The sequence below is a fragment of the Cyrtonyx montezumae genome, unplaced genomic scaffold (assembly GCF_038088225.1).
Source record: "Cyrtonyx montezumae isolate F1298 unplaced genomic scaffold, pur_monq_1.0 scaffold_10, whole genome shotgun sequence".
Lineage (NCBI taxonomy): Eukaryota > Metazoa > Chordata > Aves > Galliformes > Odontophoridae > Cyrtonyx > Cyrtonyx montezumae.
Genome location: NW_027071826.1, coordinates 15229641 through 15257190, shown reverse-complemented (window position 1 = coordinate 15257190; position 27550 = coordinate 15229641). Strand labels below are relative to the sequence as shown.

At 36.0% G+C, this 27550-nt stretch overlaps 1 protein-coding gene across 4 annotated transcripts in view; it reads right to left on the bottom strand.

The window, feature by feature from the left end:
* The window catches only part of TTC7B (tetratricopeptide repeat domain 7B), a 117702-nt gene that overhangs the window by 61291 nt on the left and 28861 nt on the right, over nt 1–27550 (bottom strand). For all 4 annotated transcript variants that reach the window (XM_065751518.1, XM_065751496.1, XM_065751500.1 and 1 more), the window contains exons 5-9: nt 27409–27530; nt 15559–15637; nt 13353–13525; nt 10123–10186; nt 3776–3913 (exon numbers count right to left, since the gene is read on the bottom strand). In XM_065751518.1, the coding sequence (XP_065607590.1) occupies nt 3776–3913; nt 10123–10186; nt 13353–13525; nt 15559–15637; nt 27409–27530 (576 nt within the window). The remainder of the gene's footprint in view (nt 1–3775; nt 3914–10122; nt 10187–13352; nt 13526–15558; nt 15638–27408; nt 27531–27550) is intronic.

Genomic DNA, 27550 nt, shown 5'->3' with positions numbered 1-27550 from the left:
TAAAGCATAAGAACACAGAACACAAAGGTCTTCCATTGTAGAGAATTCTAGGACTGTGTTTCAATATGCTACATAATGAACTATTTACTGCTCTTGGCTGTCCAGCCTCCATCCAGATCCCTGCTGTTCTGAAACATTCTCACATTAAGGAGACATGACTAAGAAAGTGAGAGCAGATACTGACACACTGGACAGGAGCTTCTTGCTAACACCACTTGACAATTCAGTCACGTACTTGTCTTTGACTGCAAAAATAGTGGCAGTTAGAAAAACAAATACTTCTACTGACTGTGTTTGACTGTGCTCAACATCCATTCTGGAAGTATTAACACACCTTCATTTAGAAACAATCCTGCTAGATGCACTAAGAACAAGAGGGTATTTCATCTACTTCATCACCAACACCACCTCAACACCCAAGGCTTCTATCTTTGCTTTTCTGAGTTTGCCTTAGAAACCTTCTATTGTGAACTGCTTTTATTTTCTTTAGGGAACATGTACAAAAGGAAGAGAGTGACAAGGAGGAAGTGAGGAAGAAATACATAAAATAGAGAATTCTGCCTCTCATTTATCTGATTTATGAAGCTTCTTGACTGATCTGAGAGCACTGAAGGATTTTCCAGTGAGTGGAAATTAAAGAATCAGTTTAATCTAATATTTAGGTTGTGCTCATGTTGATATAAGCCAGTCAACACTTAGAAAATAACACTCAATTTCAATAATAATAATAGTAAACTATCTATGACAATTGAAGCAAAAAATCAAATCAATGATTCTTCTCACCATGTAGACAGATCAGATGAGAATTATTCACATTTTGGAAGAAATAGCTGGAAAAATACCATGAACTATGAATACTAATTCTGAATCTCACCACATAGGAAAAAAAGATCTAACTTTTCCTTAACAGTTTTGTCCTTCCCTTTTAACCTCCTGCATACTCCACAAAGGTAAGAGGTAGGAGACAGAGACCTATAAGAGATCCTTGTTTGATAACAAAACCAGAAATATCCACAACAGTTATGGACATCAGACAATCCACATAGGGAATAGCTCTTAAAAAACTCTCAGCTACAGGAAAAAAAATCATATATACTCCCACCTAAGTCTAAAATATATTCATTAATTCCAGGATACCATCATTATCTTTGATGTGTTTGTGTTAGGAACAGTCTGCTGGTTAGCAAGAATCTGCCATGTTAGGAAAATCCCATACTGACATAAGAAAGGGGTTTTCAAGATGGCTCTAGCAAGCACTACCTCAGAGACTTTATTTAGACAGAAGTACAGAAGTACTATCTAAGAAGAAAATGTTAGAAACTAAAATGTTGGTTATATACTTGAGTCTGGTACAAAATTTTACATGTTACGTGGTCTTCACTATTTCACAAAACTAGTGGTATGATAGTAAGGGGTTTAAGTAATGTATACATATCACTTTACATATGTGACTTATCCAGCAACATTAAAACATCTTAAACTGAGTGTTTCTGAACCAAGAAATCCCAGATTCAAAGGAATTGAATACATGAAGGAGTCAAGAAATACACATTAAGCCATAGTACCCCAAAAAAATCAAAGTAAAGATAGCTTTCAAGATAATGACAACCAGGTTAAGTAGTTGAACATTTGGCATAATCCCTCTCCTGAAAGGCAGAAACGTAGCTGTTGATATTGCCTTATAAATAATCACACATCACTATATGGACAGGTAATGTTGAAACAATTACTGAATTTTGTTGTTCAGCATTATGGTCTCCTAAAAAGGACATGCTTGAAGCTAGGGATTTGAAAGATGACTATCTAGGAAAAATTCTGGTCTGGAAAATTTCTTCTCTAGTAAGACACTGATAAGCTCAACATGTCACATCCTAACAAGCTTAAAAAACAATCTGATGACACCCAGAGTTCCTGTGTTTAAGAAGAGATTTATGACAGCAGAAAATTTTATTGGTCTAGTACAAACTCCAGAAAGAAATAACACTTCCTCAACCATGAACATGACTCAGCATTAGAATAGTAGAATAACTTACTAGAATAATACAAATGTGACAAATTTTTGGTCATTTAATGTTCTTGCATTGTACTTTTTTCTCTATAAGTAATCTTTTGGTTAGGTTGTAGCTGATTACAAGATACTAGAACTGGTCAGTTTCCACTGTTGGATAGACTAACAGTGTTTTCTGATGTGGAGCTGCAACTGCTCCACTAGAACTATCATTACTAGCTCACAGAGAATAAAGCTGGCAAAAAATTACATTCCTGTTACATAACTTAGCAATGTTATGTTAACACTTCTGAATATGTTTTTATTGTAATACTTATAAAAGTTTCAGACTATGGGTCACAGTATCTAAGGGCAGTTACACTCCAACAACTCACTGAGTTCTAACATCCTCTTATAGGTTATATTTTCTCTGTTCTTTGGATGACAAGAACTGGAACAAATTAGGTGTCCTAATCATTCCCTGACAAGTTCCTGCTGGAGCTGTATGTACCCAGAGTATATGTGCACAAAATAAAATTTGCCCCTTGGTTCAGGACATCGTAATACAATTATGTTCTATCGTAGGATCAGAGTTTTTGTGAACTTCCATATTCCTCAGTTTCAAAAAACAACTTCTATTGTACTAACACACAACATGCAACTATAAAATGCTTTCAAGAGGAAAATTACTCAAATTCAGAACTTGAAATGACAGTAGATGCAGACCACTATCAACATACTTCAGAAGAAAACTTTTATGATTAAAACTTTTATTATTTAAAATAAGTTTTCTTAAAATTCTATTTAAATTCTATTTTACTTTAATAAATTTAAAATATATGATTTCTTAGGAAATCAGTTCCTGAGTATGCCTGCTTACCACACATGCTCAAGTACTCCTAGATCCTACTAACTAATCCTAGGCAGTGACAGCATTCTGCTGCTGGGTAAGCACTGTTTTCAGCAGCAGGAGCCCTGCTCTGCCCAAAGTGTTATTGGGCAGGTTGTTTCTCAGCTATAAACTCTCCACAGTACTTAAAAATTTCCTAAAGTGTTAAGTTGCCACAGTCTAACATGCTGAAGACATCTGTGGCAGGGAATGCATTTTCCTATTGACGTAAAAAAGTAATACATTCCCCTTTATTAATTCCAAAATCATTTTACAAACTACTAGGAAGTTGAAATACTCCAAATTTTATGAGATGTACAAGTAAGTCTTGTTTTGAAAGAAATGCTCACAAATCCTTTTTCTAGGTATTAGTACTGGTGACCTACCCAGCAGAAAATGTTCGAGGTGAGAAAAAAAATCTAACCAGTAACATTTAGATCTTATGGCAATATATTTAAATAAGTACAGATTAAAAATTAAGTTTGGTATCCTCTAACTTTGAAAGGAAGTTCCAAATAAGAAGCAAATAAATCCTCTAGGCTGAGAGAAGTGGAAGAACCAAAAGGCAAAGGTCTATGAACACTGTTTTCCTTGTAGTACTTCAGCACTGCCAGTTGAACTACCTAACGTGCATCTATTTAAGCAGATCCTGTGCCTCCCCACTTAAAAAGCATGTGAATTGCTGTGCCATTTTACATTTCTCACATCTTCCAACATTTCTGTGCTTGAGAACATTGTGAAAATTCAGATAGTAAACATCCTGGGGTGGAAATTACCCACTGTTTATACAATAGTCAGAATCCTGTATTTGTTTAGTCCTAAAGTACTAATACAATTAACATAATTAACTGAAAAAATCCATTAAAGACACAGTTCAATATTCACTGCTATGGACAAACCTCTGAGAGCATTTCATATTGGCCTCTTCTTCCCAAGGCTATAGTAAGTAAATCATATACTACAGAAGCACTTTGCAAACTGATGATACGATCATTTTTGTGTTCTGGTATTCTGCTTAGTACAGCATCACGGTTAGCCTGAAACATAGCAACAAAAAGAAATCAAGTCAAACATTGAATTCAACCTGTATTCTTGCTCAGGTAACTACTACTGTAATCAGATTGACAGTTAACAGTTGGCATAGTTGGTACAAAGAGACAATACCTGCTATTGATATACAGACAGCCTCAAACACCAGTTACATTAGCTGAAAGATTTGTGTTTCTTTATGGATTTATTTTTAATTACTTGATTCTTATTACATAAATTAGGTAAATTATACCATTATGAGAGTTTTCAAAAACCAAAGAAGGTATGTTTTAAAATATAATGTATACTCATCTTCTAAAAATTTATTTTTGTAGGCAAGTAAAACAAATGAGAAGGCTCTTTGAATCTTCTATTCCATCTTTTTTTGTGAAGTAAAGCAATTAATTTCTTTTATCTTCATAACACTATGAAACTACCTTCTCACTTGCTCAGGTTATATGCCCAGGATAACCGTTCCATCACCTTCAGGAATTATTAATGAGAAATGAAAACTGCCCCTTGATCCAAGCACAGGTTCAGACTCAGCTCTTGTTTGCAATAAAGCTTTGTACTTTCAAGTCTTTTGTGAAATGCACGTTACAAGTCTAAGACCTTGCTTTTCCTTTTCAGAAGGGCATAAATTAAACTAAAACTGTTTAAATGAATTGACCATACTCAAAAAGAAATCCTGCTAAAGAACAAAAAATAAAATTCAAGTCTCCCAGGAGCTAAGGCTTAATTATTCAGTATTTCTCCAACTATACCATCAACTCTCCAAAAATATCTTGACTTCTCTATTTCCAGATTTTTTGCTTGTTAATACTCCTACTGACAAAAATGCTATTATATCTGTTTGCTTGAAGTCAGTCCTTCTCTCTTCACCTACTCTCAGCCTTTTTTATAATTACACATTTATTAAAATATATTAAATTCAAATGGAGAGCTTGTTCCATCCCTTTTTCAGTGAAGTACCACATATTAAGCACCAGTAATTTTTTTTTTTGCTTTAATAGGAGAACATTTCAAGCTCTGAACATACTCAAAAAATCTTTAAAATCAGTATAGATAAATATAGAAAGAAAAAACTGAAGAGATACTTGGAGTGTAAAATGCACAGACATTTCAAGATTCATCAGCTGAACAATCCCCAGACTGACTGGTTTGAACTTCACTACTTAAAGACACTGTGCTTTCTTTTGATCAAGACGACTTTGGTGTTTCCTTTCCACATTGCATAAATATTTGGTCAGCTTCAAGAACTTCTTCCTTTTTAACTGCATGCTTAATCACTGATTAAATTCCTTGCAAGTACAGAACAAGCCCTAAACTAACACTTCTGAAAAAAAGGGTGGCAATTCCAAAGCAGTATTATGGGACAGGATGCCTTCTAAGTTTTAATTACGCTGTGTATTTGAACAGTGATTAGCTGCATAATTATAAAAATAAAATGTACTTAGAAACTTAAGTGCAGTGTTTTAGAACTGCTGAAGTCTCAGATGAAAGTGAAATTAGTTAAGTTGCAGTATGCGACATTTACCCTATACGCACTTTAAGCCTGAATCAAATATGAGCAGTATAACTTTTGTTTTCCTGTATGAGCTAAGATAAACACATGCAGCCAGGTGTAGGAGGAGGCTGGCATCACTCAAGTAAAATCTACTCAGCACCAAGCAGTGTGCCTCAAGGAGTGATACTGGGGTCAATCCTGCTCAACACCTTCATTAATAAAATAGATGGTAGAGTGTAATGTACTCTCACAGCAAGTTTACTGATAAAAAATTAGGAGTTGGATCTATTAATGGGTTGTGCTACTAGACGGATCTAGACAGGCTGGAGAAACAGGCTCACAGCTACGTTGAAAAGTGGATGCCCAGTGACAGAACAAGAAGCAATGGGCACAAACTGAACCGAAGAAGGTTCCCTCCAAACATTAGGAAACACTTTCTTTGTTTAGTGTGATTGTGACTGAACACTGGAATAGGTTGCTGAGAGAGACTGAAGAGACTCCATTCTTGCAGCTGTTCAAAAGCCTTGGTACTGGGAAACCTATAGATGGCTGTCCCTGGGCACGAGGCTGGACAATATGACCTCCAGAGTTCCCTTCCAACCTGAACAACTCTGTGATCTGTTACTATAGTTCAGCTGACATGCAGTAACATGTAGCCCCCCACTGTAACTTGGGGGCTCCCAGTCCTTCAAATTCTACCCTTCTACACATTCAAATTTAGGTAAGAAAAGGCTGATCTGGACTTTGTAGGCATAACAGCTAGAATACAATAACATCTTACAATAAGTGATGACAGAGTTGCAGCTGACTTTTCTCATTATGCATGACAATACACTGCAGAAGCAGTCATGTGCCTAAAAGAGACATTTTGTACTCTGAAATGTACTTATAAGAGAATTAGAATACTTAAAAAGCACAGAACTATCTTTCCCAGATAATTTCTTTCATAAATATTATAATTTAAATCTTACCCATCAAAGCATCCATTCTGAATTCAGAAATTAAGGGAACTCAATTTTCTGGATATATGCTGCACTAGATCTAATCCATATAAGAAGTTATGATGTTAGGGTGTATTACTTCACTGAAACTAGAAGCATGATTTGGGGATTACATATACACAGTGATTTGATTATTTTTATTTACACAAAATGCTACTTATATCAGATTCACATTCTGTTTGTTAGTATTTTCTTAATTTCATAGAGGACAGAAGTTCTGAAGCCTTATTTACATTTTTAATAATTCACAAGATCATACCATGCTGATAATACAAGACCATGTCTAAATACTAATGTTAAATCAGTCTTCTGTAATAATTTCTTACTCAAATATGTTTGAAAATCATGAGTCATGTTGTTCTTTATAACTACTATAGCTAGACAGCATGCAGCACTAAATGAAGAGCTCTTTTCTCTCAGGAAACAACTCTCACAAGGACAAGTTTGAAGTGACTAATATTTTTGAGGTTAACACTTTTGCCTCAGATAACTTGCAATAATAACTTGTCAAGAAAAAAATTACTGAAAGCTTGCTAAGAGTGTAATGCATGATAAGCATTCAATTTAGACAGATCTAATTCAAAAAGGAAAAGCTGTAAGTTACCTGAAAGAATAGTTAAAAAAGCATTATGTTAAGGACTTTTTTTTGACTACTTAATGCTGATATGCGAAGAAGTACTCTTGCAAATAAAGTAATTGGTAGTCAGATGTTGCTGCAGGAGGACTGCTTCGCACCATGACCACAGTTCACATTAGAGTTCTTCTTTATGTTATCATCAGCTGTGCAGGCACCTTAAAGGGAAATGTGCTCCCATTCAGATGCAGCAAAAGCAATGCACGGTTTATGAAATTGTTTCCTAAGTCTAGTTTTATAGTGAAAGATTCTGTCATAAACATCGCAATGCAGCTCACTAGAAATAAGAAATGTAATTTGCACTATAAAAATGTTCAAATTGGACAACGTTCAATAAACCGTTGCGAACTTTCTTAACTAACACCAGAAATTAAGCCACAGTGTAAAAAGATCTCACCTAGAGAACTTAAAGACTAAATGCCATTGGTGTTCAGCGACACAGACTAATATAGGTTCATAGGTGCATTAGGTTGGAAAGGACCTACAAGATCATCTAGTCCAACCATTCTCCTATCACCATCCCTACCCACTAAACTACTAAATCAAATCCCTTAGCACCTCATCTAAACGCTTCTTGAACAGCGCTAGGGATGGTGCCTCAACCACCTCCCTAGGCAGGCCATTCCAGTGCCTGACCACTCTTTCAGAGAAAAAATGTTTCCTCAGGTCTAATCTAAATCTTCCCCGGCACAATTTGTGGCCATTCCCTCTCGTCCTGTCATTAGTTATCAGGGAGAAGAGGCCCACCCCCTCCTCACCACAACCCCCCTTCAGGAAGTGATTGAGTGCAATAAGGTCTCCTCTGAGCCTCCTCTACTCCAGACTAAACAATCCCAGCTCCCTCAGCCGCTCCTCATAAGACTTGTGCTCCAGACCCCTCACCAGTTTTGTTGCCCTTCTCTGAACACGCTCCAGGGCCTCAATGTCCTTCTTGTAGTGAGGGGCCCAAAACTGAACACAGTACTTGAGGTGCGGCCGTACCAGAGCTGAGTACAGGGGGATGATCACCTCCCTGCTCCTGCTGGCTACACTATTTCTAATACAGGCCAGGATGCTGTTGGCCTTCTTGGCCACCTGGGAACACTGCCAGCTCATGTTAAGCTGAGCATCAACCAACACCCCCAGGTCCTTTTCCCCTCTACATTCTTCAAGCCATTCTGCCCCAAGCCTGTAGCATTGCATGGGGTTATTGTGGCCAAAGTGCAGGACCCGGCACTTGGCCTTATTGAACCTCATCCCATTGAGCTCAGCCCAGCTATTCAGCCTATCCAGATCCCTCTGAAGGGCCTCCCTACCCTCAGGCAGATTGACACATCCTCCCAACTTTGTGTCATCTGCAAACTTACTGAGGGTACACTCAATCCCCTCGTCTAGGTCATCAATAAAGATACTAAACAAGATGGGCCCCAATACCGACCCCTGGAGGACACCACTTGTTACAGGACACCAGCTGGACTTAACTCCATTAACCACTACCCGCTGGGCACGGCCCTCTAGCCAGTTCTCCACCCAGAGAAGAGTGAACCTGTACACACCACGGGCTGCCAGTTTCCCCAGGAGAATACTGTGGGAGACCGTGTCAAAGGCCTTGCTGAAGTTCAGGTAGACTACATCAACAGCCTTTCCCTCATCTACCTGTCTGGTCACCCAGTCATAGAAGGAGATGAGGTTGGACAAGCACGACCTGCCCTTTGTGAACCCGTGCTGGCTGGGTCTGATCCCCTGGTTGCCATGCACGTGCCGTGTGATCTCCCTCAAGATCATCTGCTCCATAACTTTCCCTGATACCCAGGTCAGGCTGACAGGCCTGTAGTTCCCCGGGTCTTCCTTATGGCCTTTCTTGTAGATGGGAGTCACATCGGCAAGCCTCCAATCTTGTGGGACCTCTCCAGATAACCAGGAATGCTGATAGATGGTAGAAAGCGGTTTGGCAATCACCTCTGCCAGCTCCCTCAGCACCCTTGGGTGGATCCCATCTGGTCCCATGGACTTGTGGCAGTTCATATGGAGGAGTAGGTCTCTGACCGTCTCTGCTTGGATCACAGGGGGTGTATTATGCGCTCCGTCCCAGACTTCCAGGTTAGAGCAAAAAGTACCCGGAGGATAACTGCTCTGTCTTATTAAAGACAGATGTGAAGAAGGCATTGAGAACCTCAGCCTTTTCCTTATCCTCTGTGGTTACATTCCCTGCCTCATCAAGTAAAGGAGAGAAATTCTCCTTAGTTCTCCTCTTGCTGTTAATATATTTGTAAAAGGATTCCCTGTTCTCCTTTACTGCAGTAGCCAGTCTAAGTTCGAGCTGGGCATATACAATGCCTGAGATTCCAGAGGTTCCATTCCTCCAACTAGAACTTCAGCAAGGGTTTGAGCCTAAGCTTTTCATTTCTGTTATTTGAGAATATATAGTAGAACTGACCTGGTATGAGAATGTCAGTACATGGCAGTTAATCAGTGACTTAGTAAAATAATGCTACAGGAAAATATGAAAAACTGATAAGAGGCACTAGTAGTCCACTGAAAGGAATCACCTACTGGGGAAAAGCAGGAGACTTGAAAAAATGAAATATAATCCAGTAGTAAAGGCTGAATGCCTGCATAAATAATAATAATTTACAAATATGACTGACATTTGAGTTTTAATCCACAATGGAATTTTGTTGGTTTTTTTTGCTATGCTTCTTAAGCTTACCTAGTAGTCTTTGATTTTTGGCTTTTACAACAAAAAATAACTTACATTTTGAGTATGTCTGAATGATAACTGCTGGTGTAACTGTGGTTCATACTGATAAGTACCAAAAAAAAGACCTGGCTTTGTGTTCACCTGCCTATAATCTGGAGGAGGCTATGTTCAGTCACTTTACAGGATTAAAAACTCCTATTCATAACATCTGCAGAGCTCATCCTGCTGCTTCAGATGAACAGAAGCTTGAGTTTCAGAAGTAACTGCCTGTTTTCCTAACAGAAAACAAAACACAAGTCAAAAAGCAAGGCATGACAAAAAATGCTTTCATTTATAAAAGAAAATGGAATACATGCATACACATGCAACATATGCACATTCACTGTTTTACCTACCATAGATTCACTAATAAGTAGCAACAGTAAGGCTTCTTCTGTATTTTCTTGAGGACAAAAGATGCTGTTCAAAACAAAAATTTAATTATTTAAGCACAAAATACTACTCTTAGGAGTAGCTTACACAAACAGTGTGTACTGAATACCACAAAAACTGGAAAAATCCAGAAAAGAGAATAGATAAGCTACATTTTAAAAACTGCTTAAAATTAATTTATCTGCAGTGCTCTACATTTACATTTCAGAAAAGCTGGCAAATACAGTAAGAGAACACAACAACCATGGCTGTTGAGGATTAAAGAACACATCCAAATATCCCAACATTGAGTATAACTTGACAACTGTAAAAATCTAGCCTGTGGTTTAACTAGCTGCTGGCATCTAGCTATCTGAACTGAATCTGCATCGCTGCTTCAAAGGACAGCAACAACAAACTCTCAGGAGAAAACTGAAAGAGGGAGTACATATCTATAAAATCATAAACGATATTCTTCAAACATCATTCACTGTCTTCAAAAGAATCGAATGCATTTTATTAACGTTTTTAAAACAAAACAGTACATGACTAAAACAGCTGGTGGTCAGGGCAACATGTAGGAAGAAGTCTCCTTTTGGTATACCCTGCTACTTGTAGTCTTAGGTACTTGCTTTTTATCACCACTGGAGATGAGATACTAAGCTAGACACAACGTCTAATCTGGTATTAATCGCTTTGATGTGACCAAAGAAAAGCACTTAATTACACACTCTGCTGAAATTGTGGAACTCCTTGCTTACATTTCCAAAGAACAAAAAAATTATAGTAGATAAAGACACGCTTTTGAAAGGAGCTGTGTTTCTACAGAAGAAAAAGTTGATAATGAAGAATAGAAGTAAGTTCGAAAGACTGAGTCGGAGCATTCTGTAAGTATTCTGGTCCAAGGAACCAAAATTGCAAGAAATCTTTGAAGACAAAGGCCATTCTACTTCATAGTGGTAATGTGGTATGGTGTCACAATTACTTGGGGCTACTGCTTTATAAAGTATTAAAAGAAAATCTCCAATAAATGCAGCTAATAATAAAAAGGGTCACCATCTGGGAAAACAGTTTAATATTAACTACATGCTGTGACAGAAGAACTGACTTCTCTTTAATTGGAAAGCTAAATAGTTGTTTGAATGTTTGGGAAAATGTGTGACCTGATATAAAAGGTTTCTTTATATAGTAACTCAGAGTAGCAGGAAATGAATTGCAAAAATATTATGCAGAAATTATCATAGAAAATTAATCTTTATTATTTGTTGCATGAACCATCTGGAGTTATTTTCCAAGTTCTGGAAGCAACTTTCATTCAGCATAAAGGAAATCAGGAAAACTAATAGTACACTTTAACATTGTGAAGGTTCTTTTTAATCTATGGTTTGGAGTTTCTGTTCTTTTTTAAAATCAAAGGATGGCTGAAAAATTTCTTTGGCACCAAAAGTAAAAGCTATAGGTGTGAAATGTATTGGTCTTTGTTTGCCTTGTGATAAAAAAATGTAAGAACAATGAATTGTCTCCATATCTGTTACTACAGGCAAAATTTATTTTGAATCTAATAAATTTCTCAATCTAAGAAAGTATTTAAGACATGGCAACTACACATAATTCTCTATGAAGAACTTTTCTATTTTTCACCATTACAAATTTAAGAACTAAAACTAGCCTTTCTTGGTGAGGATTAATCATCTCCACATTTAATTGCAAATACTGATATAACTGCATTATCATCTCATGTTTATGGCATATCAATAACCAATAAAAAAGTGATTGTGCATAAATGCATAATTTTTGAATGCAGCAATCCGAGTGTATCTATAAAACAAGTGATTATTTCACCAAACAGTTGCATGCGCAGCTTTTCAGTTATGTACTGGCAGAGAAACACAGTAATTGTTGCATGTTCAACTCTATGCCTGCATCATTTATAAAAGCTCAAAACACTGCTTTTTAATGACTTCACATTCAAGACATAATCAGACAAGTCTGAAATTCAAGAACCCACTACTCCTGTATTTTAAACCTGAGTCGGTTCTTTGGAGAAAAGAAAGTCCAGAGTTTCACATGGAACAGATAACAGCCTACTCAAATGAAATTCCCAAATCACACCTATTTCATAGAGTCACTGAAATTGGAAGGTCTCTCTGGAGATTGTTTAGTCCATACTTTCTGCTCAAAGCAAGGTCATCTGGCAGATTGCTCAGGACCATGTCCAGTTGAATTCTGGCCCTCTCTAGCGCTGGAGACTCTACAGCCTCTTCTAGTTCAGTAAAGGATATTTTCTTCAGTTCAAATGGAATTTCAATCAAATTAAATTAAAATTCAACTAAAAATTAAAACACTAATTGTCCTACTAGAAGAAATTATGATGTCAGCTAGACAATTATTTACACTGCTACAATCTGTCTCTCAGTTTTCCAGCTCACGGTGCTTCCAGCATGAATCACAGCAAGTAAGCAGTGGTTGTTGGCTATATTAAATAAGGTGATCCCTCAAGGACTTTTTACAGCTCTGCTTGTAATCAATGCACAAACTTATAGTGCACATTATCTAAAACATGAAAAGGATGAAAACCTTTTTTTTTTTTTCATGTAAAACATGAACTGGATCAAACGTGGTATCAATGAATAAAAAGGACTACCAAATTTTTAAGATTTCATGACTTGATTTGACACAAGCAAAGGGGATACAAATTACTTTCATGAGATACAAATAAACAATTTATTAACTAGTAAGAAAGTCCAGATTCTAAGAAATGGCTATTCATATTTAACACTACTACCAATGGTGATTCTCTGGGGTAAAAGAAGAAACAACCAAACCACACACAGGCATAAGCTGCAATTCTGCTGTTTCTAAAAATTTACACAAAAACTTTCAATTTTGAAAAATCATTTGTGATAAATACAGCAGAAGAAGTGGAAGAGCACAAAGCTGAGTAGCTCAAGGTGACAGAAAGATAGCCATGCATATTACAATTTCTTGTGTATCTCAGAGATAATATAGGACAGTGACTCTACCACGTATCTCAGTATGGAACAAAAAGGTATTAAGAGGACTGAGAACAAGAGCACTGCAAGCTTCCACCTGAAGAGCATTCACACTGCCCAATGCCTTCTGCATTTTCAACAATATAAACTAAATTACCTAGTGCACAGGGTAATAATTGCAATTATGGAAACAAAAGAGACAGGTGTGAACTCAGACGTACTTTTCTCCAGTGTATACCCGCGGTCTTCTACTAAGTGTGTAATTTTTCATATTTGAACCTTTCCGAAGTGGATCATCTAGTGGTGACTGGTGAGGAGGGTCTTCCAGTGGATTCCAGTAACTCTGTTCACACATGCCTCGTAACAAAATTTCAGCCAGTTGTCTTGCTATTGTCTGTAAATGTGGGAGACAAATAATTTCCTTTGAAATGCTGAATGTAGTCTCTTCAAAAACAATGGATTATTTTAAATGCATATTAATCAAGTAGAATTTATTTTCTTTTATTTTAAAACATCCAAAACATGAGGCAATCTGCTGTTTGAAAGCCGTAAGTACCCAATTAAATTCTCCAAATGCAAATTAAAAATGACAGCAACAGTTTTACCTATCACAGTCTGCATACCTAGCAACACCAATGACTGTTGCTCCTACAAGCAGAGCATATTCAAGTATATTTTCAGATAGTTTATACTCAAAAAACTCTACCACTACTCCCAACGCCTGCAAGTATTTCCTTGCAGCCTATGGATCAGATGGTGGTGGAACAGGTATCCCCACTGCAATCTTTAGAGGTGCCAATGGGGAGTAGGGAGTTGTTTCCTTGAAAAAACTGCTGAAATACAGTAGAAGGGTCCACACAGGAGTGCTAGGAAAGTGCAAGGAAGAAGGAGCAGTACAGAGCAACTGCTGGAGACACACTGCAGCTCCCCCCTTTGCATTTCTAGCTGTGCTGCTTGTGCACAGCTAAGGGAGGAGAGTTGGGAAAGAAGTGAAGCTGAACCTGGGAAAAGATGGTGGTGATGGGTATTTTAGGTTTTGCCTTTGTTTCTCTCCATCCAATTCTATTTTAATTGACAATAAATTCCATTAATTTTCCCAAAATCAGGTCTGCTTTGTCAATGACACTGGGGTTCTTTATCTGAACCCACAAACTTTACTATCTTTTTGTTCCTGTCATGTTGATAAAGAAGAGTGAGAGAGCAGCCACGTGGGTGTTTGACAGCGCACAACAGCTATTATCCAAACCCAAACTGATCTGGGCTTCTGATAGCTAGGGCTTGAAGGTGCTGGCATTTGTTTCTGTTGGTAAGGTTCAGCAAGAGTGAAAGCAAGTTGCAGATAAGCATACAGAAGTTTACTTTGACCAGTTATTCCCAGTATTGAATATTTAACTACAAAAATACTTACATAATTATTATATGTAATAATTTAAAGCTTCCAACAGTCATCCTACAATCGTTAACTAGCAATTTAGTCTCTTCAATGTTTAATGTCATGTAGCATACGAACTACATGACTACATAAGAAAATGATGACAACTCAGATTGGTACCAGCAAGTTAAAAAAACAGGCAAGCATTACATTTAAATCAGAACTGTCAGCATTTCCCAGGAACAGATATGTGATGCTCAAGCCATGAACAGCAGCATATGATCTACATCTTCCACCTTAATTCTTATATAATTTATTTAACTAACATTTGTAATATTATCCTTCTGTATCGAAAGTCTGCCATTCAATAATTTAAATATTCCCATTAGAAATCAGTTATTAAATTAAGAAACACAGTACCTTATTACCACTTTGGAAGTTGAAAAGTTGTAGTATCAGAATACTAAACTAAGACATCTTAAAAATCATTACCTTAGAGCAAAAGATGCGAGCCTTGGCCCTTTGTTATACCAAAAAAATGCAAAAAAAAAAAGATAAATCACTTATTTGGTAGAGGTTTATTTTATGATCGTATCAATATTAAAGATTTTGCCTTTTTTTTCCTTCCCTTGAAAAGGTTTTATTATGAAAATGAAGAAATGATAACTCGAAGTTTCCAACTTAAAAGAATACACTTCAAGACACTGCACTCTGTCCTCAATCTCATTACATTACAGAAAGATGAAATAATATCCTGGTGAAAGTAGCATAAATCACAAATTGGACAGCTATGACTAAGCTTGAAAGCATGGTTGGTCAGAGACCAATCATGTTTTGGCCATAACTACAAGTAGGAAAGAAGTAGGGAAGATCCGGCATCAAGCATTCCACTTTTAATCATCCACTTTAACCCAGAAATGTACCTTTACAAAGGAGTAGATAACAGAACCTGATCAATATGCTGTAGTTTGATTATTCGTCGCTAACTTATATTTCTGCTTCATCTGCCCTCTAGAATTCAGAACTTGCAATAGGAGCAGGGTTTAATGACTTACCATTCGCAGATTTTGTGTAGTTCTTGTTTCAACAGCTCTTAGTAATTCTCTAAATCTACCAACTCCTCTTGTCAAGTTCCTATATATAAACATAAAATTTAACAGCATTCCAACTTAAATAATAGCAACACCTCAATATATTATTTGATAAATTCATTAAAATCCAAACTATCAATTTTTATTTTTTTTCCTCATTCTTTTTTCATCATCACCTTTCTGTGAAATACAAATATACATATCTGGGAACCCCATCACTGATATAGAGAATATTCACTGCCAGTGTTTTGAAAAAAACAAAAACCAAAAAAAACCCAAACATTTTCAGATCAGTAAATAGCTCAAGAGAAAATGTAACAAGTGATCAGTCCAAAAGGAAAACAAATGAACAAACAAAAACAGATTGGTCAGGATGTTACAAAAGTTTTAATTTTCAATTGCATTAAAAAAAATTAGAAACAGATAGGGTTTTTCTGGATTTGAAATTCAGTTACAAAAACAAATTGACACGATCCAGGGTGCATTTTGTATTAAATTATTGTTGTTATAATTTATGCCTGTATTATCTTAAGATGTGGTTTTACATGCAAGTTGCATTATATCCACTTAATTTGGGCTCAAAAGTTCATTTCAAGAGAAATATTATATTTTGTGTAAATTCTACATAAAGAAAAGCACCGTAGCACTGCGATGTAAAGCTAAATTGCCTTCCTCCTTGATGTTTAATCCTATTAAAACATCTTTTAAATTGTAATTTTGTGCAACCTAAAAAAAATAATCAAAACACAGCATTTTATATTCAGATGTTTTCTTTAATTTTAGTGGCTGAGTTCCTGAAATTAGTATGTTTGAAGAGATTGTTTTACAGAACTGAAAAACTCTTATCTGTTTAGCTAGAGACCCATTTTTTACTTTTCAGATTATAAGACAAAGGTCATCTCTCTTCTGTTACATACAATAAAGGATGATCAATCTATTTCAGAACCTGCAGTCTCCAGCACACGGGTATGTCTCACTAACACAAGTTCATCTTTTAAAAATACTTATGTAAACGGTAATTAAAAAGGGCTAAACAAAAAACCATTCTGACCAAAACTGAAAGTGCTGACTGCAAAATCATCAAAGGAACACAAGTAACAAACAAAAAAACAACAAAAAAAAACCCCACCAACAACAAAATGTGAGATACTGATTTCCTAGTAGAGGAAACATACTACACAGTAGAACTTCAGATCACGATAATATAATCTCTGAGGAAAAAATAGCTGTTTCCTAAAACTTCAGATGACATTTATGTCTTCTGAAGTGTGACAAGAAGACCTCTATGAAAAAGATGTATGCAACTGTCATTACTTGCCTACAACATTTTAGTAAATATCTGTGAGGGACTTAAACTTGTGACTGAAGTTCTACTGAAAAAGCAACAAGATTGTACAGAAAAAAAACCTAACATACAGAATTAGGTTTTGCTTCATAAAGCATTTAACCTTGATCTACTCCACAAGTGAACGCAAACACAATACAGATTTGTCAAGAATCTTCTATACAAAGCATACTAAAAAACCCAAAACCAAAGAATACTTCAAAACTACAATCTAAACCAGGAAATTGAGTTAAATGCTTTGAGAGAGAAGTAATGAAGCAAAAAAACCAAAAAACAAAAAACCATGAACAGTATGGTTGATCCCCACACTGCATTGCTTTTGGCAAAGTACATTTCCTGTATTTGTTAGGTGTCTGTAATTCCTGGGAGAACATGGTGGTAGCTATTCCTGCCTAGCCAGACCATACCTTCTACCCGCTTTTCACTATGAAAAGGTTAGAAGGTCAGATTAAGCTTCACATTAACAGTTCTACTTGTACTGTCAGAAAGATTAACTTTAAAAGCAATGATTCACAGTGTCTGTAAAAGACTTGGAGATTCTTTCCATTCTTGAAGCAAAGAATTTTAGGGTACATTAACCGTCACTCTGAGCTGACAGACTTTGTGATTTCATACTTGACAAAGACAGACACTGCTACTTCCACGTTTGTTTGTATAACTGCCTTGCTACTAAATAGACAGAGAAGCAACACATGAGTTAAAGACCAGGCATTAAGATATTAAAGGCGCTCATTTCTGGAAGTCTACATGGATACATGTCCTCAGAGATATTTGTTTTCCTGTGTCTAGTTATTAATGCCCCAAACCCCAAAGATTTACGTCAGAATCTCATTAACTAATCTGTGGGAAGATCACCTTCTATGCACATTTGAGAATTTCTGTCAGCATTTCTGATTTAAATAATGGAAATATTTTAACTGCATCTACATTAGGTTGTTCACTCTTAAACAAAGCAATAAACTCAGAAGGAGAGATGTGACAGCAAAAAACAAGTGTGGGAAGAAAAAAAAGAGGCAATATTGGCAGACTGTTAATACAAAATCAGGTAAATTACTACTACGCGTGTAGGCCAGCATAAAGCTCACAAGCCAGACAAATATATCTTATCTTTCTGTTTTAAACACACAAAATAAAAGATGATGAAAAAAAGAAAAAAAACTACAAGGAGTAGAGGTCCATACCTGAAAGTCAGGACAAAAGAACAGACAATATTCCTTACAACAAGGAGAGTGAGGTATACTCCCAATGCACTCGAAATTAGGACAAACGTGCTTCAAATTAAACTTCAGAAAGTTTGATAGGATTAATCTACTTTTTATTTGCAATATTTTTTAATATATTCTCTATTACCATGAAAACTGCCCTGTTGTGCTTTCCCCTTATGTTTATCATTTTAAATACAAATATTTAGTCTAACTCACTGACTTCCATAAATTAAAGATGGAATTAGAATAGATTTTTGTTTAGTGAGCGTAGACCAAGAAAAAAAAAGACAAAACCCAACAACGAAATCTAAATTGCTTGAACAAAGTGATAAAAGAAATTGCATTTGGAATTATATCCATTTTCTAAATGGTCTCTTCCTCTCTATCCAGAAAAACAAATGCAACATTTATTAACTCACTGATACATGTAAATCTAAAAATTTGTTGCTGCTGCTATTTCCAAGAACTCAAATAATAAAGAACAAAAGGATTTGTTGTAAACATGGATAGCTGTTCTGCTGAGGGAAGGAACAGGGGTAGACAAAATTCTTGATGTACATGTACACAGAACAGAAGTTTCAGATACACTCTTCAACACTAACAGAACAAAACCTTAATGCTCTGAGGCATGTTAGTTACCATACCAGAGCAATAGCTTCATGTAACATGACAAAGATTTGCTGTTTCATATAAATAAATAAATAGGCCAAAAATGAAAGACCAAAATCTCTACACCTTTGTCAACGTTACTAAGGGTCTGGAGCAAACAGACAGTGCCAGGTCTCTTGCACAACGACAATACTTCAGATAGCTGCAACTAATGCCTGTGTCCATTTTATCTCAGGTTTAAGGAGGATAAAAAGAACAATTTTAACTTACAGCTACAAAAATGATGGATCTAATGCAACCCAAATAAATTCAAACAAACAAGCCAAGGTAGGTCTAGCTACATCTCTAGAAGGCAGCAGAGTTACTTCACACAGTTCTTTTTTCCCTCTCACATCTCTCTATTCCTTTCATACTTTGAATATTCTCACACTATTGTAAAATTTCCACAAAGCATTAATTATCACTGTTATTGATCTCCAAATTATAAGTGGGAAACCATTCATTTTCTTCCACAATCTAAGCTAGTAAAACTTTTAAAGTTTATTAAAAAAAAATAACAAAGCATTTACTTTATTTATTGATAAACCATGCGGAGATAAAAAATCTCTGCTATTTGAGATTCTCTACAGCACATCACATTTGCTTGATGCATGAAGGCTCTACACTGAAGTTTCACCTTAGAAATAGAATATCCTCAGTGTGCCATTACTGCTTCATAAGCATAAGTATCTGAAACTGCCCAATCAAGCTGTGATTCTTTCTGAACACACAGTAACAAAACACATCCAAATAGCCTCACTTTATATTCAGCTACTTTTCTCCTGAAGACCATAACCATCATGAACGTGAAATTAAATCTATTGCCTAGACTGCACTATTAGCTGTGCCCAGCTAATAGTTCCCTACCAAAAGTAGGAGGTCTCATTCTCCCCATTCTCCTCTTGGCATTTATTCCCTTTTCCCACCTTCATATCTTCCTCCTCTCATTTGTTTGGCCCTGTCTCTTTTCTGACAGTCACCAGCTGTTATCACACATACTGGTGAATCAGTTCAGCCCACTAAAACTAAAGAAAGCTGTGATTTCTTTGCTGCTTCTCTGGAGAACAAAATGAGCCAAAAAATATCAGAAAAAATAAAATAAAACAAAATAAATGCATGGCAGTGTGGCACAGGTAAGATGACAGCTGGCAACTCTAGTTCTTCTGACATCACTATCTCAGCTACTCCTCAGATTCTCAAGATATTCATTGCTGTAAAGTACACTGTCAAGGTACAACAAGCGGATTCACAAAAAGAATGGACAAAGTGGATTAAACATCTCACAATTTACCCCTTACTATTTTGCAAGTTTATCTTTTTGAGCAGAGATACAGTGAAGAAGAAATGGGAGTAGATTAAGACAGTACCCACAGAAAGTCGTAAGCAAAAAGACTCGTTATTGAATTCACAAGAAAAAAATGTGCTGTGTGCCAGAAAGCTTCACTAATGAAATAAGTTAACAGATGGAAAGAGGCAAACAGAATTTATTCTGATAAATATTTAATTTTGAATTACACATCAGTCAAGCTGTATGGTCATAAACTTATTATTTTATCTAGAGTTATATATTATGTTATATCTATATTTAGAAGAAAATATAAAAATTCCACAAAAGTAGAAGGAGGAAAGTAACAATGCTTTTGTTTAGAATAACAAACTGAAGTTCTAGGATGCCACCTGGCTTAAGCACAATAATACCATGGGGAACTTCAGTAGGCAGAACAATACAGTCACTGTTTTATAACCTGTCTTAAAGATAATAAAGGTCAGAAAATAGCAGCAGAAACCATGAAGGAAGTATGTTGTGATAAGATACAGGATTTTTTACAGGAACCTAACAGCTGGGATACATCCATGTAAGACCAGATAGAACTCAGTGAGCTAAGATGAAGAAACAGATCAAATGTTTAGACAGTGACACTGATTAGCAAAACACAAACAAAGCCCAGTTCTCAGGACTCTGCATGGTTCAGTCTTCCCAGTGGAGATGCAGAAGAGAAAGGAGTGGGAGGCATCCTTTCAATTAACACAAACAATGGCTGACACCTCTGAAGAAGTGAGCCAAGATGTGAGGGAGACCCACTGCCCCACGCACCTGTTGCTGACTGTGCCCAGTTCTCTGACAAGGAACAGAATGCAGGAGCTAGAGAAACCCATGAGCCCTTAGTGACAGGAGCTTTATGCAGCCCCCAGCAGCAACACAACCTCCCACTGCTCTCCAATCAGGGTGGCTATAAACCAGAGGAAACAAATCACGGTAAATAAAACTCCATTAGATGCTAATGCTTTTCCAGTAGGTACCTAAGAACTCGCACAAAATGAGAATAAAAACACAGGAAGGTCTGAAGAAGACACAGGGCAACAAAATCCATTAACTGAGAACTGAATTAGAGCGCAGCTTGGTTAATCTAGGAAAATACAGACTAAAAATTATTTTTAAAAAGTAGGGCAGTTGAAAGAAAGAATAAAGCTAAATGCTAGCAAATGAGCAAAGATATACTTAACTCAATTTCATGTATCCATCTGAATATATAACATCTTTAGCCATTTGTTGTTATCAATTCTCCTTTGATTTTTCTCACTCATTAATCCAGAAGAAGTCTGATTTTGAACTTACTGCTTCTGGTTAGCTAAAGATAGTGATGTCTGAAGAAAACTCCTTGTTTCCACTTCTTGAAGTTCTCTTGAATAATGTGCCATTATTCATCAGTACAGTTATTAAGAGTTTTGTTTTTTTATTCCCAACTCTTGTTTTTGCTATAGGACCATTGTACCAAAATGAAGTAGAACAGAAACAAGATTTCCTTTTCTCTATTACATCCCAAAAGGAAATTTGAAAACGCTTACTAAACTTTCTTTTATTTTTATACTCTTCAAACTAATCATGAACACTGCTGCCATGTAACTGAATACACTAATTTGGAGAAAGGCTGGAAGATAAAGCCAGAGTCTCAAAATTCATGCTATATGCAGCACACAAAACATGAGTTGTATTCACAAACAGGTACAATATTTTCTGAACAGAAAAGACTGCAAATGCTTCAGAGTAAACAAGCAGAATCTGTATTAGTAATCACTAATCTTTATACTGTTCCTCTGTTTATTCAGTATTACTAAGAATTCACACAGTGTTCCTAAGCATGAGGCTTACAGGAATGCTTCTTTGAGGGAACAGAACATCTGACCTCTAAAAACATACTGTTGATAGTCTTTTAAAAATGTCAGAGTAAAGTAAATAAGGGAGATGATTTCATTGCTGAGTTGCTTATTACATGTCTGTCTGAATGCAGCTCTCTAAGGAACCACTTTTTTCTAAATCAACTCCAAATGAAATTTCCACAGGGATTTGATGGGAGTAGAATCATAGAATAGCTTGGGTTGGAAGGGACCTCAAAGCCCATTCAGTTCCAGCACCCTGTCACAGGCAATGCTGCCACCCACCAGATCAGGCTGCCCCCCACCAGATAAGGCCACCCAGGCCCCTGCCCAACCTGGCCCTGAATGCTTCCAGGGATGCAGCATCCATGGCTTCTCTGGGCAAAAAAAACATTAAAACATGTTGAAAAACATTCAAATATGCCTTACACTTATGCATGGAAGAGAAATGCTCCATGCACTACCACACATTCAGAGAAAGAAACATTCGCATCTAAAATACAGTACATCAAAAAGAAATTGAGAAGAAAGTTGTTTGGGAAAAGTCAGGCAGCAATGGATGGAGAGTTTGGGGGGCAGAAAAGATCAGATTGTGCCTACCAAACCTAAGATGTCAGAAAACAAGAAAATATATTTAAGTAGAAACAAAACATCTGCATGTCAACAAAAATACTAAGCATTCTCCATTAAGCTGGCTGTAGAACACATTATATATAGTTACATATTTTGTAAGGAAAGGATATGTAAATCAGGAGGTGCAAACAGGGATTTTCCCAGTATTCACCTGAAATCATGAGTAAAGCTCACCTGCCTTTCAAGCTTCAACAGCTGAACAGAATTTCTGCAACACACACTTGTTTCCAAAGTTCTCACAGCAGCCACGCTTTTTGATTCTTACAAGAGCCAATTCAATACCACTCAAAAAATTAGAAATATTTTTTGTAAATTGTTTGGCTAGTAACAAGGAAACAATTTGAGTTACTGACACTTTGAAAGAACTGATGAATTTTCAGATGCCATCAGTTTTAATAATAAATGAAAACAGACACCTGCACGGTATTCACTCACAGTACCAGCATTCTGTTTAACAGCAGCCTGCGTAGCCAGAAATCAATCTGACCCCTGCTGCACTGCCTACAACTTCAAGAACAGAGTTGACAAGTGAAACAATGGAATTTGTTAACTTTTTGCAAAAATAGTTTCAGAATAGTTATTTTTAATTAAAATGAAGATGAGTTACCTTTCAGAACTAGTCCTTCACATCTCTGAAGGTACTTAGTCATCTAGTTTTCCTAGAGCCAATTTCTTTCATTACAAAACGATTATCTTTGATCCAGATAAGAGTCCCTCCCTGCCAAACTTATTCAAATACTTAGCTAATGAGTTTCCACTAGTACCATGTGTTTGTACACACACATTTACACACACACATCAAAAGCATTTAAGGACTGGCTTCTCTCCCTCACTATATTTCTACAAGTGGCCTAGTGGAAAAAGAAAAATAAAAGAAACAACTCCCATGGAGGCGGAGGCAACCCCCTCCTATCCAGACAGAGGCAACTCCTTCACATGAGTAATTCTGAGAAGTTTTTTTGTTACGCTTGACAGATATTTTGTAATCCAATACAAATCAACTATACACAGAGAAAGAAAAAAAAAAGAAAAGAAAAAACGATTTCAAACAATTTCTTTGTTTATGTGTCTTTACTGAGGGCTGCCAACCAAGCAATGTCTTTATAGAGAGGGCTGGAAAGGTGTGGCTTCACTGCAGCTGTATCAGGGTATCAGCACAGGTACCAGCACCATGATGGATACTGACTAGATCCAGTTCCTCCGGGCTTCAATTTAGCAAGTCATCAACAATGGAAATTAGCCCACGTTACAGTCTGGATCCTAGACTGTTCCCATGATACACCAATATCCTTGAGTGGGAGTGACATACAGGAGAAGTGGCAGGAGTGATTTGAAAGCTAGTAAGGGTTGGTTTTAATGTGACAGCTACCTGATTTTAGATTCTAATCAAAAAGCTTTTTTTTTTTTCCCAACCTACACAAATAGTACATCTCTGAACTCTATTAAAAAGTATTGTACAATTTTTGCATGTCCTGTTTAAATTAAAGCATAGTGTTAAGCAAATACAAGGACAGAAGGATTACTGCTGTCCATTCTCACAAACACCATTCTTGAAAAAGAGCTACATTGAAGTACTAATGTCAAAGTTTCAACACATTGTTTTCCTCAAAATAAAATCAAGTCTTTGAACTCTTTCAATTTCAAATTGCAATGCGATTACTTGATGGCAGCTACTACTGATCAAATGGTGGTTGCTTAATCAGCGAGAAAGACATTTACAGTTACACATTTTCCAAAATGCTGTGTTTGTTTTTTGTCTGTCTGCTTTTGAAGGCATATAAACCCTTTTAGTTTCAGAATAGCTTCCTTAACTTGTTATACATAGCAAAGCTGAAATGCTCCTCAGCTCCAAAGCAAGCTTTCTGGATTTTATTTTACATACATATATATGAATTACTTAAGTGCTATTCCATGTATATTCAAAACACTAGCACTTAGCAGCTCTGAAGATTCAGATTACTTCATACTTTTTTCATACAAGTGAATGCATACTTGAAAGATACGCACCTAATTCCCTACAAAAACTTGATTTCTTGACTGATAAGAAATTCTCTGTAAAGTTAGTGAACAAAGAAATTTTTAAGCAGACCAATTCTAGGTATGCAGCCATACTCCCTGTGTTACTGCTAAATATATATGCTTCTGGGTGGTGTAAAAGTTGTCTTATTCTCTTTTCTAGTTTGTAACTGACATAAAAAGAATGGATTTTCCACTGATATTGGATGAAGAATAAGCAGTGACTAACCAAGTGAACAAAGACACACAACTAAACAACAATAAAACACTCCACCACAAAAGAACTTTAGAAAATTCAGCACTCCAGATTTTATAAGATTTTTAAGTAATTACAGGAATGGAACTGAAGTCTAAAAATAAAAGCTAAGAAATCCAATACCATTTATCCCTAAGCATATACTCAGATGTTTTATATGATGATTTATATGCTCTAGCATATAAAATACTATAATCACAATGATGGTAGTAATAAGATAAAAACTGAATTCACTCAATAAAATATCCAATTATAGCTTAGTGGAAGGAACTTTCATTTTGGATTTAACTTCCCTTAGTGTCACAACCTCATCTCATCAACATACACAAGGAATTTGTGAATACCAGAGCTGGCCCATCTGCAAAAGCAGACAGGCACACTTTTCTGCTTCACTCACAGGCAGCTAAGCTTGGGTGACTTCTTGCCTCCTCCACAGGATTCATGCCCTTTTAACTTCTACAGCTTCAACTGCAGAAAGCTTATTTAAAGTGTTTCAGTTTCTAACTTATATTAAAAATATCTAGGTTAAAAATACCTATACTTCCTCTGCTTGAAAATTTTCAAATGATCTTTACATTTTTATATTAAATTAAAATTTCAAGTACACTGGAAACCAGAATGGAAAGATCTTGTACCTAATTTGTATAAACGAAATATCAGTATACATGCTAAACTTAAAAATAAACAAACAAGTATTACAAATTATCATAAAGTATGCCACAAATCTGTCACTATTCATATACATATAAATATTTAACGTAGCAGTCCTCTGTTCTGGTAAAATGAAGAGAAAACAAACACAAAAAGAGAAGGGACCCATAAAAAGCAGCAATAACTAAAAGCCTGGCACACTGACCATATTAGGCAGTCTTGAAAGAACTGGGATTGGCTCTAAATTAAGAAAGGAAGCTAAAGGATATAATGGTAGAAGTATGTAAAATAATGATTGGCACTGATTTGTATTTCCCTAACACCTCTTTCCCTTTTCTACTATTTCTAGCTCTGGCCAATAAAATTGGTAGATGACATTTAAAATTAAATCTATAATGCATAATTAGCTTGTAAACTACAAGTGACCACTGTACTAAAGAATGGAAAAAAGAATAAAAGACTGAACATTCATGCGGGAGTCGACAATACCAACAGCTTTACTATGAAGGATTAAGGTGTACACAGATTAAAATCAGATTTTTGAAGTTTATTCCAGACCAGCTGATATGGACTAGGAAAAAACTAATTCCTCTATAAGCTAGATGTTCCTTAGTGAACCATTAAACACATTTTTTGTGAGGTGGTTGTCAGTGTTTTTTTTGGTTGGTTGGTTGGGAGCTGCTTTTTTTCATGTTGTTTGTTTTGTTTTATTTAATCTGCTATGTCTATTGCTGATTTCTTACAAGCACTAAGATGTCAGATTAAATAGACCATTTCCATTTTCAGCCTTTGATCAAAATTATTTAAAATGGAATTTAGCTTATTCTTTACAAAGATTGCCACTGTGATTCTTTCAATATGTGTAATGTTACTTTTCTTTTGTGCAGATGAGAAAAGAGTTGCTCTGGTAAATGAAAAATATGAACTTATAGAACATTTTATTCCTCTTGCAATTAAATGATGAAAAAGGAACTCAGATGTAATTCTCATATCACACATTACGGCTGCATTACGCCATCACTTTGAGAAGCCTAGCGACGACTCCCATGATGACATCTCTGAATAGTTTTAAAATTTGGATGTCCTTTTGTCAGCCAACCATCAGTACATGAAAATCTCGAACTCTTTACAGACACTGTATGATTTACCTTCACCTCCTGTATATGTACGTGAAAGAATACACGTTTTTAGTACAAAATGTTATCCCTATCTAGAATTCCAACATTTCAATCAAACAGCAATTTGCCCTGCGGTGTGCTCTCAATAACAAATGTCAGAAATGTACTTAAACACTTGTGCAAAGTTTTGAAGCTCTCAAGTATGGATAGAGATATTCCTTTTTTCATCTTCTAAATGATGACTGAATTCATTATTAGTCTATTAAAAGAATTCTTATTTAAAATCATAATGGATCTCTCATGCAGGATCTAAAAGGATCTCTAGAGCAGGTACAATGGAGATTGTATACTTGAATACATACTGTTGGTCTTCATGCACATTTATCCTGCAGCATAATGTTAAAATAAGTGATAACTGAAGAGATTTGGAAAAAAATTATAAAAATCAACATTATAAATATCAGGAATTTCAATATGTTACCAGTCACCTTCTAACACTGCCTTTCTAACATGTACTATCTAATAGTAAAATACAAAACAATATGAAAGAAGAATTCATGCTTAACACAAGTTTGTGTTACATGTATTTTAATCAAAGGATCTATTAACAAGTAGATGAATACAAAATGGGCAGTCACACCATTCAAACAAAACATTAACACTTTATTAATAAAGTGGCCTCATGATGCACTACCCACAGGAGTTGAAAATGTTTACACTCTTAGAAAAAGAACAAGCAACAGAAATCCTAAACAAAAACAACAAAAATGGTGAATCAAATCTTACCCGTTCTTGAAGTATAAAACATGTGCTCTTTGAAGTCCTGTTTCCAAGAAAAAACCAAGTTCCTGTTCATGTGTAGTAGGCCCTGGCTTAGGGCTTCTGTTTTGTATATTAGTATTAATTACCTACAAGTACAAAAGAGGAA